General features: G+C 42.2%; 1 protein-coding gene across 1 annotated transcript in view; it reads right to left on the bottom strand.

Moving 5' to 3' along the window:
- The window catches only part of phip (pleckstrin homology domain interacting protein), a 37,447-nt gene that overhangs the window by 9,518 nt on the left and 12,203 nt on the right, over nt 1-15,726 (bottom strand). Inside the window, exons 13-29 of the mRNA XM_063494789.1 lie at nt 15,418-15,516; nt 14,093-14,249; nt 11,245-11,379; nt 8,910-9,038; nt 8,583-8,808; nt 8,053-8,196; nt 6,343-6,526; nt 6,141-6,243; nt 5,856-5,993; nt 5,602-5,699; nt 5,250-5,457; nt 4,992-5,102; nt 4,610-4,717; nt 2,692-2,816; nt 1,451-1,533; nt 1,231-1,342; nt 49-110 (exon numbers count right to left, since the gene is read on the bottom strand). Coding sequence (XP_063350859.1) covers nt 49-110; nt 1,231-1,342; nt 1,451-1,533; nt 2,692-2,816; nt 4,610-4,717; nt 4,992-5,102; nt 5,250-5,457; nt 5,602-5,699; nt 5,856-5,993; nt 6,141-6,243; nt 6,343-6,526; nt 8,053-8,196; nt 8,583-8,808; nt 8,910-9,038; nt 11,245-11,379; nt 14,093-14,249; nt 15,418-15,516 — 2,222 coding nt within the window. The remainder of the gene's footprint in view (nt 1-48; nt 111-1,230; nt 1,343-1,450; nt 1,534-2,691; nt 2,817-4,609; nt 4,718-4,991; nt 5,103-5,249; nt 5,458-5,601; nt 5,700-5,855; nt 5,994-6,140; nt 6,244-6,342; nt 6,527-8,052; nt 8,197-8,582; nt 8,809-8,909; nt 9,039-11,244; nt 11,380-14,092; nt 14,250-15,417; nt 15,517-15,726) is intronic.

Genomic DNA, 15,726 nt, shown 5'->3' on the forward strand with positions numbered 1-15,726 from the left:
TGAGTTCTTTGTTGTTTTTCAGATGAGCACCGCATTTCAGATTCCTACCATCATCGGGGATGGGTTCCATATCCCAAGGACTCATCTTCTCTGTGTCTCCATTATCCCAGCTGGATGGGAAACAGGGTTGGATTATCATCATCATCACATTGTAATCTTAGTATTTTGTTAGTTCGTTTGTATTTTACAAAGTCGGCATGTAGTATTGAGCATACCGCTTCATTCTTTAACAAGGTTTCAAATAATGTTTGATGGCGAAGCGCTCAGTAAACATACAATATATGTAGCAGTGGTTTAAACTGTAAAGTCACAGCAATGCAAAAGGTATTTTTAAAGTTTTTCCAAGCCACGAGGTGTTTCGAGCAATAGCGAGGGTCCGTGAGATGTAGCATAATCACAAGCAGCTATCTGTCTGAGTTTGTCCAAGCAAGTAAATTCCTGTTAAGTGTTAATGGGAATATTTTAATGACAAATATTCTGTTGGTGTTTCAGGATGTAAGAACTTGAAATCGTTAAATAATGGTATTCACTATTATCTTTTTGTACCAGGAGACCAACTGGACAGTAGACAAAGTGGGAACTGATTCGAGGGTTTCACACTTTTGCAACAGCCAACATCAAAGAAAACAAAGAAGACCAAAAAAAAAATCCTGGTTGAAATTTCTCTGACTCATAGCGTGCAATTTTTGGGGGAAGTTTCATGGTGTCACTAAGAGGTGGCACTATCTCTATCAAGTATGCCTCGTCTACATTATTGTATGCCATTGTTGTACATGACTGTAGTGGAGTCTAGTAGAGACGCAGAAACTGTCTGGTGGTGATTACATCATCTATACTTTGGCTTTCTAACCTATTGTTTCAGAGTCTCAGAGATATTTCTGGCATTCAGAGGAAAAACACTGCAAGTATGTAGTGACTGTCATCATCACCTTTGAATCTGATAACAGTCAATGTAACACTTTGCTCCTCTTTACTTCCTTTTCCTCACCATCACCAGCGAGTTCTTTTGAATGTGATTCATGTTGGTCTTGTTTGCGTCATTCCTTTGATCTAATTTCTTTGTTTCTGTATGCATCTCTGCCTGTGCACATTTTTGTTCTTATATAGACTGTCTTGCAGTCTTGCCGATGCAAGACAGTCCTACCTAATGCAAATGCAACGGATTTACTGTTATGCCAAAAAGAAGTGCAACCCTGCTGAGAATAGAGCAAATCCAAGCTGTGGTCATACCAGACATTGTAGCACTGGAACAAGCTGTCAGGATACTGGGACTGGTAGGGCTCCTGGCTCTCAATGGTCCCAAACCACCAGGCATCATCGATCACTGACCGAAACCTGTCACCTATGGAGACATCACATTACTACAGAGAACTCTGCAAAAAAGAAAATGAATGTCATATACGATATCATTTATATTCGAGTGAAGTCGCACTGCAAAGGTAAAACTGACCTATGCGCCACTGCCTTTTTCTGGCGTTGTCAAACTGCTGCCGCAACACCAAGAAGTCGATTACATCAGGCATGTCGTGGTACCTGCAAGTAGTCAAGAGATTTGTAGTAGCAGTTCACTTCTGTATGCATAAAGTATATGCTATCTGCTGTCAAGAAATATTACTGGAGTCAGTGTTTTTATGAATAACCTCTTGTCTGTCTTGTGTAAAGATATGAAACCTTGCTGAAATGTGAGTTTTATAAATGACTTCAAAGAAACATTCAGCTGCCATGTTGCAAAGTTGAAGAGAGACCATATAACATCATATAAGACAAGAGTCCCGTAGTGTACGGTTTTAGAAAGATTAATGACATCCGCTCATCTTAAAAGCTGATAAATGTTTGGCATATATTGCAGTCTTTTTACACCTATGCACAAACTCTTTTGAAACAACAGTTATTCCATAGATGATTTTAGCCAGAGCCAAAGAAAAACTTTCAGTATTTAAAAAGCAGCACACACATTTTTGTTTCTCAACTCAGAAATGAATTTTTCTACTTCTTAAAATATCAAACAAATTGGTACTGCCAAGTACTGATTTGCATGCAATCAGTTGGTGCCAAATTCAGGTATTAGAACACATCTGGACGAAAGGAAGACGAAGAGTGAGTGAGACCATGTGCCGTTAATTCAGTTATGTGTCAAAGAGCAACAATCACACAGGCCAATGGCAGCAGCGGTGTGCAAAAAGCAGCCTTGGGTGGGGCTACGCTTTTCAAAACTCAAAGCAGACAACACAAAGCTGGCCATGACAACACATCTAATCTGGGGAAGCACCTTGTCAGACTCAAGAATACATCTAAAAGCTGTGGAGTGTTTGACATCTTGACAGCCAAATTCACCAGAGGACCTGAAACTAAGTTTATCAGGTCTGTCGCCAACATATGAGCCACTGAACCCACGGATGATGGTCGGGACCCCTACATCTTCTTCAGGTAATTAGGTAGCTGGATAAAAATGTTTAATGTATTATTTCACAACAAGCAATCTACTGGAAAAAGGTATAATTGGGAAACAGTCCCAAATTCCCCAAATACCGGCTCTGGTACCAGCACTGTTTCAAACGTGAAAGGTACCAAACCCTACTGTTAGGGTAACTAAGTAAGGTAACAGAGTTGCATTCTGACTTGCAGTCAGAGGCCAGATATGAGTCAGGAAAAACCCTGTACTCTTATGTGGAGGCAGAGAGAGACACTTACTTCATAGAGAAAGATCCCCCGGTTAATTTTCCAGTGTCTGGGTCCAGAAACGCCAACTTCAGGCAGCACAGCGTGGGCAAACCCACCTCATACTTGATGCCAACTATCTTCATCAACTCCTGCTCCTAAATGCCACAAAAAAGACATAACGAGCATATTTGAGTTCTCAAGACAAAAAAAATAAAGAAAATCATCCTGAAAGTCTAATTCAATACTCTGGTTTCGATTAATGATTCCTCTTTTAGTTATTTCTTGTTCTTTCCTACAGGAAAGCCCCAAGTCAAGTGTTTGGTTTTTTTGTTTGTGTGTAGGGTGTAGGTTTGTTTCCAGCTGAGAAAAAGTGAAACTTAAAGATAGAAGTCTGGCTGTTCAAAATACTAAGAGAAAATAAAAAGATGTCGTAGAAGAAAATGCTGCATTTCATACACTACAAGCAGCACATTCACAAGGAAGCACACTGTGCCCGCAATGCATTATGTTCTGCTGTCTGCACAGGAATTGCTATTTCAGCTGCCTCACGCAGAAGGACAGAAAAAAAAATGAAATGTATACCAAATATAAAATGCAATCCTATAAACTGTTGCTCTCAAGTGTTAAAGTGTCTGACGGGGGTGGCTTTCTTTTCATTCTTCCGTAGACAGTTCCATATGCAGTTTCATAACTTTTTTTTTATGCTCAGTAGACATTTGTCTTTCGGTAGAGACACGTTTTTAGGAAAGAAAAAATAAGATTAAACTAGGAGTGTGAAACCAGACAAGTGGTGGAGATAAAGAAGCCACACCGGTGAAAGGTTTGCAGCAAAAATCCTGTTGAATTTTGCATTGCAACAAAACAGCAGTTAGTGATTACACTAACATACCCAGTAGCTGTGCGTGAATCCCTGGGTCCTGCTATGTATTCCTAGGAGGACAGTGACGTTTTTTTATTAATTTATTTGCCTTATTTTGTTTTAATCGTGTCCCGTCTGGCAGCTTTTGCAATCACAATTAGGAGCTGAGCGCACTGTTGTGCCAAACACATTTTGCTTCTCCAAGATCAGCTCTATAAAGTCTCTATAGGATCATCTTGTTCAGGGTTTATCTGTTTATTTCTTCATTTCTATTCATGTTATTCCAGTTATTACATTCAATGGGGTATACACTATGACACGGGTAACAAATCAACACTCTTCTAGTGGTGTGTGTGAGAGAGTGTGAGAGAGAAAGAATGTCAAGTGTGAGTGTGTTTGTGTGTCTTTGTCACCAAATGTACTTGAAAATGAGGATGGGAAGCTGCAATGACGGCCCTCAAGAGCCCAGGCAGACAGAAATGGATCCGGGAAAACCGGGTAATCCCCATCCCTGCAGGACAAGGAGGGAGGGCCTAGATGGGGCGCCCACAGCCAAGGGGCGCGAGTCCCAGATGACCAGAGGCAACGGGCAGCCGACTCCACTAGAGGCCAGTCATACTGATGTGAGCCGAGATCAGGGTCTCAGGGCTCCAGGCGCCAAAGAACCACCCCGTACCCGGCAGATCGTGGACCACCAGGGAAGTGGGTCAGTGATCACGCCAGAACACCCAGCCACGCACCCCGGAACCAACACATATCCACATCCCAGTGGGAGGGGGTAGCAGCGGGGAGATGTGAGGAGGGTGAATCCCTCCCTACACGACCATGTCCCACACGAACCAAAGCTCAGCAAGCCCACAGCGTCTTTTTTTAAATTTCTCATGGGCTCGCCTTTTTACCTTTGGATGTCTACATTCTTAAAAGAGAATTGTCACTGAAAATATGACACCTTCAAAATGTCAGTGAAGCCAGGATATAACTGCTGTTCACTGCATATTTAAGAGAGAGGCAGCGCTTTACAGAGAAACGCTGCTTTGGTTTGGATTTCGGGGTTTTTAAAATTAATTTTACTGTCAAACTGTTTCTTACCCGGAGCTCCATCTTGTGCCACGGCTGCTTCTTAGGATTGATGCTGTAAATTTTTTTCTGTTTGGCCATCTCCACGTAAGCTTCATGGCCCTGTCTGAAGTAGTACACCTGCACACACACACACACACACACACACACATGCAAAAGAATTAACAGCTTTAACTGCACTTGTAAATTCCTTTGGTGCGTGTTTGCAATGTAATTAAAACTACATGGCATAACTGCTCGAGATGTGCCCTTTTGTTTTCATGGGTGTAATGACCGTTAATGCCACATGAGGTCTCCGACTTGTGATGCAGACATTAGTCCTTGTTGCCATGTAAAACATGACCCTGTGTTTTGGTGTGAGCAGACATGTGGTGAAGATGCGGTCGGCGTGTACCTCGTCGCCCATCTGGGGTATGTAAGGACATCTCCGGGGGACCGTGTCTGTGATCCAGGCAGAGGGAAGCCATTCCTCCAGAGTTAGCCCTTGCTCCTGAAACTGCGTCCTCTGCAAGACGCACAGCAGAATAAATATGACACGTACAGTACTTATAATCAGGCGTGAAGCAAAAGACCTGACTGAATTAAGTTAGTTCATTCGTCAGCTTCAAATAACTTAGGAGAAGGAAAATGCAGTTCATTACTGATAACAAACCTTCCTCTTCTCCTTTGGCTTCTTCTTCTTTGGTAATGCGCCATCTTTGTCTGCTTTGTCTTTCTTCCTTTCCTTCTTCCCCTCTCTCTTCTTCTCCCCATCCTCCTCTGAGCCGCTGCTTTTCTTCTTCACTTTAACGCTCTTCTTGGGTGGTTCAAGGTTGATCCCGGCATCGGCTGTCCAGTCCGAATAATCGCTGGAGTAATCGCTGCAAATACATCACAGGGCCGAGATTAAACACACAGATGTGCGGCGTCTGCTCGTGCCGCGTTCTGATTTGCATTTAGTGTGCAAACACATCGTCGGGAGATGAGTGATGTGATAAATTGGAGACACACTCGGTGTTTCTTACCTCGAACTACTATGCTCATCTGGCCAGGGCTCCTTCTCCTCATCATCCTTCTCCTCCTCTGAGGAGTGCCCGTTGATTTGCCGTACCTCCACCTCTCCCTGAAAACACATAAAAAATTATATTAGGACACAAAAGCAAATGGACAGAAAAAGACAAAGAATGACAAAAATCATTATAATAAAATGTAAAATCCTCAGAACATCAAAACTTAAAACTATTCACTAAATTCGTAACAATGCAGTATGAATATGTACCTCTGAGGTGCTATCATCCTCATCTGCAGCCTCAGCACTCTGCCGACTTGTCTCTTCCATGGCAGCGCGGGTTTGATAGCCATGGTTACCTTGGCTCCTCCTCGCTTCATCTACCACACACTCTGATGTCGGATGAACCTGGAAAAGCAAAGAACAGGGAGCTGAGTGTAACCAAAGTCCTGCGTTTGAGACATGCACATTTCTGGTTAAGAAATTCAAAATTAAAAGAAAAAATCATAATAAAACAGCGATAATCTAGTCGAACAGCTATGCTCATGAACTCACCCTGCTCTCCTTGGGGAGAGAGTGGAGAGTACGTCTTCTCCTTTCTGACTGATAAATATTGATCTCTTCCTCTCCTTTAGCTTCACGCCAGTTCACTTGTCTCCTGCACACACACAGATCACGAGGTTCATCATATTTAGGAGATCCTGTGCCCCAGAGAATGTGAGAACGTGTTTGTGTACATATCTGTTTCAGGACTTACCTGACAGAGGCTTCTTCGAGCTCAGGGACCAGCACCCTGCGGCTCCAGGCTACCAGATCTCCTTCTGTGGCCATTTGGCTGCGAGGGGCGTTGCTGTGCATCTGGCGGACTCCCTCGATCTGCCCGCTGCGCCGTAGACCCACGTTGGGCGGGGAGTGCACCTCAGTGGGAGATCCCACAGATCCTGAGGGGGTGGGGGAGGAGAGATAGGGTTTCACTTAAACTGGTGGGGAACTGTTGCACAGCACTAAATAAATGATGAGACCGCTAGCAAAATCTCAGAATTATTTCCAGTAGACCTTCTGTTAAGGTGTGACATATGGTACACTGCAGTGCATCACAGTAGAAAACTTTGATATAAAATGAAAAAGTAATGAGACATAAATTGGAAAAATCTGTAACTAGAAATTATTTGAATTATCAGTAATAATAATTAAATCTGAGCTTCTGAATTTTAAAAAATAAATGAAACTCACAGTGATTACATAAAACCCACAGAATTATCTGCAGTTTTCTTCCAAAACCGAAAGTTTAAAACTCAAGTTAATGTTTTTCTTATTTAAATTATTTTCAAAAAAAGAACAATTTTCCATTTATTTTATCTCCCGTGATTAATCGACTAATCACCAAGGACTCTAACACAATTGGTTTGCATAGGTAAGAAATAGGAGTTTAAAAAATACTTTTATAAAACGTGACTTCAAATAGTAGAGAGTCGGTTATTAAGTATTTTAGGAACCCATCAGCTAATCTGCTGACTCTGGGGACATAACACAGGGGCTCAGGTGCAGCAGTAGATATACAGGCTGAGACTTCCTGTTTCATCGACCAGTCACTGCTTAAGAATGCAAATAAATTTAATGCAGCTAGTAAAAAGCTTAATTGTCTTCAGCTGATGGTTTTGAGACTGAACATTTTTTTGTCTCCACACTGGCCGTTTACCAGCATGTACCCATGTCTGATGTCACTGGTCAATAAAACCAACACCACAAATGGAAGCTGGGAAGCTTCCGGTCCAAAAAATGTTTATCTTTGTCTACAGATGTCTTCATATTTACATGCAGATATCAGTTATTAAGCCACCGACTGATGGAATCAATAAAGGGAAAAAAGTGTTCTTTCATAATGCAGTTGGCTCACACTCTATTTTCATGTGCTACCACGGAGCACCAGAGCTGAGGACACAAATAGTTCTGATCTTCTGTACTCATCACTCTGAGAATTAATTGACCAAAAAAAAAAAAAATCATATCCCACAAACACACATTACCTACTCTCAGTGTGCTCTGTGAAAACAGGTTCCCTGCATTCACTAACTCTTTGAATCAGGGGAGTTTTATTACATTTCCTGTTTAAAATCCCACTGAGACACTTATTTACATAATTGCAGTTGTTGCAAATTATGCATGCTGCAGGTTTCATTGAATAATAAAAGAAAAACTCTTCACGATCCACGAATCATGTTGTCAACCTAAAGGTCTGAGAAAACATAAATAGTGACTGTAATACATGTGCTGTTAATCTACGAATTAATCAATCACAGCAAACACGTCTGCTTCAAGTGTAAGATGATGCTCCAACATATTAGTGCTGCTATGGATAGATGTGAATAATGACTGAAATCCAGGAAAATGAGAACAAAATAAATTTGGGTGGGGAATGAATCAGATTAAACAGTTAGCATCGCTTTAATGTCATGACCGCTCCTACCTCTGCTGGACCTGGTGTTTGAGGCAGCAGCAGAGATGTCATTGGTTCCCAGTCTTTGGTCCTGTTCCTGCTGCAGCCTCTGAATCATGGTGTCCAGAGGACTGGGACCATCCACCGCCTGTTCACTCACCACTTGATTCAGGCCTGCCAGGAATAGCGCAAAAGTGAGACAGAGAATTAAAACATGAGCTTAAATCCAACCATTGTTACAGCCATGACGAATACAACTGCTGCCTAATAACTTAACTATCTCTGCTGTGCCTTACTAACACATTTCATTAACTGCTGATTGCTTCTGTTTATATCCCAGCCAACAGCCTTCTGAACTCTAATCTTAATTGGCATTGCTACTGTAGTTTCAATAAAAGCCTCACATTGAGCTCATTTAAAGACAGATAAGATTATTGTCAGGCTATGACGGCACAGACAGATGGCCTCTGATAAGACAGAAGACAGCATCACCTCCAGGCAAATATCTAAAGCGCACAAGCAGAACTTCAAAGAAAGAGGTCTTATTTCAGCCTGAATACCTGAGGAAGTGACCCCCATCTGAGGAATCAGCTGCTCATCCCTGCAGCCCTCCCTTCCGGGCACCAGCCGCTGGTATCTTGGTGGATGTGGATTCCCATCCACATCCACCAGGAAGGGAGGGGGCATTAGGTGTGGAGCTTGCTGAGTTTGTTCGTCCAGCACGTAGTTATTGGCATCCCGGATCAGTGGCCGGTAGTCAGTATGGAAGAACATCTGATCTGCTATCTGAAACAGGTTTGAGGTTGAGAGGGTACGGCGCTGTTGTTATTACTAATAACATGCGATGAGTTGTCGTGTATGTGCATAAATATTGCAGGTCGGTTTACCTTGTCGTACTTGCTGCTGGAGCCGAAACCAAAGATGAGCAGGTGACCGTGGGAATCGGTGGCCGCAAAGTGCTGCCCATCTGGACTGCATTTGCAGTCAAACAGCGCTCCGTGCCCTTGGCCCTCAATCTATCAAGGATGAGACAGAGTGCAGGGGAAATCTTAAAACTGCACTGTAGCTATTTGCACTGCACGGGCACAACCCACTATTAATGTCTTGTCAACATGCCAACAGAATTGTCCAGAAAGAAATATGCACACAAAGAACAAACATCAAACAGTTTGTAGCACAACAGTAGCCTGTTTATGCAAACCGACATGAACTATTCCCCAAAAGGAGGACACCTGCAGAAAGCAAAACTTCTTGAACAGGAAATCAGCAAGAAACCCCTGACTGCTCTGACCGTCAGCCAGCTGCTGCTTTTGGTTTGATCTGCGGGTTTTCCTTCATTCTCACAAAGGCTCCATTCAACTACAAGATGGAAAGATGCCTTTACAGCTTCTCACACTTCTCATTCATGCAAAAGTGCCAAACTCAAACAGCACATAGACTACTCAGTTTTATACACCTTGCATGTGTTTTTACCCAACTGGATGACAGAGTTGTTGGAAATTAGCACCATAATTTTGCTATAGTAGAAATACCGATTCAAAAGAATTCAAGCTTAAAAGTGAAACCAGGGCATCCTGTAAACAGCCTCTGCCGTCCTGCACTAGTGACATCATTCAGAGGGTCTGTGCAGCAGGTATGGGCCTCAACAGCAACCTTTGAAGCCGTGTGGTTTAGAGGGGACCTTGTTTCTGTGGTCTATGAGTGGGCTGTGTCCTCTGTTGGTGCTGGTAGTGGTCAGTGAAATTTGTTTTATCGAGTCCAAAGTCACCACAGGTGTGTACCAGGAGATTTTAGACCACTTCATGCTTCCACCCACTCACAAGCTTTATGTAGAGGGAGCTCTCACTACCCCACAGCGCCCAAACGACTACCAAATGATTCGCTGACCATGTTATTACAATGTTATTACTGTGTGAAGGCCCCTAAAACAGCAACACCTCAGCAGATTCAACAACACCTCAGCAGTGCCCAATCTGATCACCTCCATCCCACCCCACAGTGATGCAGTGATATGCAGGCAGTGAGTTTAAAAATGAACATACTCTCCAGAGGCTGGACCGATCTTCAGGGTTCAGACAGCTTTAAAAGCTACGTTATTTACATCACTGTGTAAAGTCAATGAGAGCTGATCTCTCTAATAGGGTCATCTCAGGCACTCGGCTCTGACAGTAAGCCACACCCACCTGCTGTTCACATTTTCTGCTTAAGAGGGGCAGCCAATTAATAGCAAGACGTCTTAAAAGCAGAGGGAGGAGGGAGTTAACAGGGCTTGTTGCAGGCAGAGGATGAAGTGAGGGGGTGCACTAAGGCCCAGTGTAAGATAATTAAGGATTATGCAGTTCCCTGCTTGTGTGTCCTTTCTGCTTGTGCTAATCTTACTCTACATTCACCTTTACTCTGCAACCCTCTTTTGTGTTTTTTTCTGACCACGGGGAGGTTTTCAAAGTTTCATCAGACCCAATGAAAAAACTGCTTCCTCCTTACACTGCTGTAGTAAAATTATTTTTCAAGGCATTGTTTTTTATGCTACTGCTGGGCATTTTTGACTTACTACTTTACTTTCCATGTATCTATCATCCCTATTGTTGTTCCTCCAACCAAAAGACCCATTCAAAGCTAGGAAAAACCCTGACAAGAGGACGCTTTTCAGGAGAAGTCTCACAGTAAGTTTCAGCCTGAAACTTGGGCCTTTTCACATGCACAAAGACTTTGTGTTGTTAAGCAACACTATTCACTGTCTATGACCAACACCAAGATTTGGCCAAATGACCAGCTCACTATGTGAGTCACATGTTCTGGGAATGTGATTAATGCCGTCCTTGGTTACCATAGAAGCAGGAAGCAGGAAATACTACAATAATTAAAGCACTGGATGAATTTGTAGAGTGGCATATGTGATTCATTTTGATGAGAGAGCCACGAAGGCACGAAGGAAGGTGAGAACAGTAAAGAAAGCAGAGAGAGAGAGAAAGTGAAAGTATAGAGTTGGGAGAACGTCAACAGCGGGTGAAAGTGAAATAAAGCGTGAGACGAGGAGGGGAATGGGAAAAGAATGTGTGTAAGAGAAGCAGAAATATACCCGATAAAACCACATATCTATGCAGGTCGGAGAAAATACAGTGCAGGGAGAGGTTCGAGATCTGGACACTTGTGAATGAAACAGAAGCGAGTGAAAGGCAATGACACGCACACGAGGAGACGTTCTGTGGACGAGACGCTCACCATGTTGAAATAGGAGCGGATCTTCACTCCTCTGGCTAGATCCCACACAATACAATTCCCATCATGCCCCGCTGAGAAAAGGATTCTCGGATCAAAGGGATGTGGCTCCAGAACAAACACTTCATCCTCGTGACCCTGTCGACCAACAACACGAACATCTATGATTAGATTAAGAAATAAGAAAAGAGAAGCAACAGCCAAACCTGACTTTTTATGCTTAAGCCCACACACAGCTGAGCATATTTTGCATTCCTCTCACTGTTAGTGTGCAAACCCACATGCTTTTTTAGTTAACAAGTAACAAATTCATATTCATCTGTTTTTTGTTTGCTTTTTATATACACTGTTTTCAGGCAGCTATCAAATGTTCCAGTTTTATCACTGCGTCACCAAGGAGACTCTGACAGTGTGTTAGCAACTAGATTTCTGATCAAAAGATAAAGTAAAAATGATGAAAACAAGGCCAAGAGCTAAGTAGTGAAACAGCAGCAACCTAGGATGACCCTAACAGCAACACCGTAATACAGAAGAGTTACTTGAGTATAATGTTTAGTGGGTTAACGGGAGCTGACAGGAAGACAATAACTTAAAGCAGAAGGATGGCATCTCCATAAAACCGGTCTTGACACATCTAGGTGACATTAAAACTTGGTTGGCTTTAAACATTTTAAATTTTAATGAAAAGAAAACAGAGGTGTTGGTGTTTGGTGCTAGTGGTCCCTGTGAGTCCTCCTATGTTGATTTGGGATGCCTGGAAGTTTATTTTACATCTGTTATTACTGACCTTTTTCCAGTTTTTATCATTTAAGGCGACTGGCAAGAGTGAATTCTTTTCTTTCTAGGCAGCATTTGGAAACAGTGATCCATGCTTTTATTTCTTCCCGTCTGGACTACTGTAACTCACTTTACGTGGGGGTCAGTCCCTACATCTCTGAGCTTCAGCTGCTCCTGAAGGTACCGAGATCCAAGAGGAAGCTCAGAGGGGGCGGGGCTTTTTCGATCATTGCTCCTAATTTATGGAATAACTTGCCCTTGCACGTTAGAGAGGCCCCTTCACTGTCCACTTTTAAAACACGTCTTAAAACCCATTTTTATTCTTTGGCTTTTGACCGTAGTGAGACTTAGTTTCTCTTGGAATTAAATTAGTTATTAACTAACTAATTAATTCTTTTACTTTTTTCTTTTTTTTGGCTTTTATTTATATCTTATGTAATTTTATTATTTAGTTCCAACATACAGCACTTTGCGTCAGCTGTGGTTTATTCTAAAGTGCTTTATGAATAATGATGATGATGAAGATGATTAAATAACCACCTGTTACAACCAAAAGTTTTTTCTAATGCACTTTGCCAATTCAGTTTTTATTTAGATTATTTTCACATTTTTCTCTGATATAGTGATGAATAATCTGAAGGACTAAAAAACATATTAGCAAATAAATAAAAATGACATTTTGGCCACATCTGTACATATCAGCGAACCAGAACAAAACTAACTGATTAGCCTCACCGCCAGTTCTATTCAGAGTAAAAGAACATTAATATTCTAATCACACGGTGCAAATATCAACACTCAATGGACACAACAAATCAAAAATTCACAACACGACATGGACGACTTATTCCAGAAACAGCCTACACTGCAGCTGCTGAGCCATATCACTCATGTGTAGGGATGGGTACCGGTATCTAGGGATGGGTACCGGTATCCGGTGCCATGATGGCACCGGTTCTGACATAAACAGTAGTAACCAGACCGAAAAGCAGCGCACATTTCGGTGCTTTTTTTTCCTGAGATGTCATACACTTTGGATTCCAGCCAATCATTTTACCTTTCCGAGGATAGTAGGCGGGCCCAGGTGTACGTTCTTTTAGAGCAGAGCTACAGATTAAAAATGCCCAGGGCGAAGCGGTCAAAAGTCTGGCTGTACTTCACAGCAAAAGGTGCAAACTCAGCAGCCTGCAACAAGTGCTTTAAGGTGATACTGTGCAAAGGAGGTAACACCTCGAATCTGATGAAACACCTGGCGATGCATAGCGTTTTTTTTAAAGCCGAGAAATGCGCCGTATTTGATAGCTTGCTGCAAGACCTCACACCGAGCACATCTACTGCGGGTGTGGTGCCTGTTATCGGACCTGGAGTTAGCAACATCCCCCAAGAACCCGAAGAGGAGAGTCCTGGCCCCGAGCCCTGCCAGTGTAGCAGAAATGATAAGGATGATGATGGCAGCAGCAGCCGTTCTTCTCTGCGTGAGTAGCTTAATGTTGTTCGTGTGTAATTTACGTTGAGTAGGCTAACCACGTTATTATATTAATGCATGTAAGTTGAACTAGCAAACACCGTCGTAGTTACATGCGGCTGTCTTCTTGTTTGATGGCAGATACTCCCTTCACCCTGGCCAAAAAGGCTAAAATGACCAAAGAAAAAGTGGAAAACAGCTAAACATGAGAGGTTTTTAGACAAAGTTTGTGTTCTCCATTCTTTAAGCACCGGTTCGAGCACCGTTTAAGCACCGGGACCATTTCAAAAGTACCGGTTTGGCACCGGTATCGGGTAAAACCTAAACGATACCCATCCCTACTTATGTGCATAATAGGCTGTAAGTCTGCAGTTTTTTTTTAAGTCACAGCATCCGAAAAAGTGGAAATCTGTAATAACATCAACATGTGGATAAGTGAATAAGAGGGTTTAACCTCTGACAGCCATGAATGTGTATACAGTGTGAATTGGCAGTGTGTTGTGGTCCAGTCAACAGTGATCTGAGCTGTTACAGAATAACACACAACACTGTATTACGATATTATAATACGCATCTTTGTTTGTGTCCGAGTGTCAAGTCACCACATACCATCAGGACATGGACCAGATTTCCAGTGATGGAGTTCCACACTTTCAACGTCAGATTGTTGGCCGCCGTTATCACTGTGCTGTCATGGCGATCCCATGCCACCATGGTAACCTTCAGCTTGGTCACCTTGTCTTCCAGCGGCGGAGGGTTGTACTTCCTGAGGGGGAAAGCAATGATGCCGTTCAGGACTAAAATTTAAGCCCAACTAAGGTCTTTTTAGTTTAGTTTACACATAAAAATCAGACACAGAGTCGTTGCCAAAGGTATTAGCAGTAGCATCACTCCAAAATTCAATTTTTATTTATTTCCAATAAAAGTTCATCTTCACTATATCACAGAAACATGGAAGAAATTATGTAAATAAAAACTGAGCAGCATACTGCATGAAAAACAAACTCTGTGCTACTGCCAAATGTTTTGGCCATGACTGTGTATCAAATATGAAAATACTGTAAAAACAAAACAAAAAAAGTAGACGCAACAAAAAATTAAACGCATCTTTTTCTAACTACATTATTTATAAGTTTAAAAAACTCAACTGTCCTTTCCTTTTGAGGAATGTATTCTATTTTCCTCAGTCCCTTTTTACACCATTAATGAGGAGCCAGACCAATCTGACAGTTAGACCTTATCTTTCTGCAGCTTCAGATAATTATTCACAACCCCAGCTGTTCCTGTTTACATAAGAAAGATGTGAAAATCAACACATCCAAAACATCCCAATACTTTTTGCTGCAGTTCCCTGACCCAGACTTTCTTTATTTTACAGACCAATTGTAGGAGCAATGGTTATAGATTTAACTCTATTAAATACTTTAAGTAGCTTCTTGTATTATCCAAGTCGAGGGCATTTAGGACTTTTTTTAGGTTTTGTTTTAGTTGACCTCATTGCTGCATTAGGTTTGTTGCGTTTGTTCAGGCAACAAAGACATAAACAGTCTGTCAGTGTACTCTACTCATGCACCGTCTGGGAATAAATCTATACTCTGTCTAGGAGCAGTCAGGTAATCAATCACCATGTCACACTTTATCCCACAGGTGTGAAAGAGATTTTTCTTTAACTTAACGATGCAGCTTCTCTATATTATGCAGTAGGTCATTGTACTTTAAATACATAAAAGCACGTGTAAAACACTTCAAAACTCTGCATTTTTCATGAGAAGAATTCATCACACACTATAGCGTTCAATGCAGGTGATTGATTATTTTAAAATGTAAACTGACGTCATCACCTCCAGGATGATCCCAGCTCACAAGGTCTTTATTCCAAGCACAAAAGCACTAATGGGAAGGCCAGGCCTTGACAGCAGTGCAGAGACACATACCCGGGTAATTTGGTCTGCATGTCCAGCAGAATGCTCTTCCAGCCCTGAGGGTGAAGCTGCCAGATCCGAGCTGTACCGTCCCTGCTGCCGCTCACAAACCTGCAACACAAGCGCGCGCGCACACATTTATGTGAATGAAAATATAACACTTACTTTGAGATCAGCTTCCTGCAGTAAAATGGTTCCCTCCGTCTCCACACATCAACAGTAATTACATGTACCCCCGGATCTCCACCTCTACCACCCTCGCTCTTTGCATACACCGTCTACACCTTCCTCCCTGCTTAGATTACAGCAACCCAGGGGAAT

The sequence above is a fragment of the Pelmatolapia mariae genome, linkage group LG15 (genome assembly GCF_036321145.2).
Source record: "Pelmatolapia mariae isolate MD_Pm_ZW linkage group LG15, Pm_UMD_F_2, whole genome shotgun sequence".
NCBI classification, from domain to species: domain Eukaryota; kingdom Metazoa; phylum Chordata; class Actinopteri; order Cichliformes; family Cichlidae; genus Pelmatolapia; species Pelmatolapia mariae.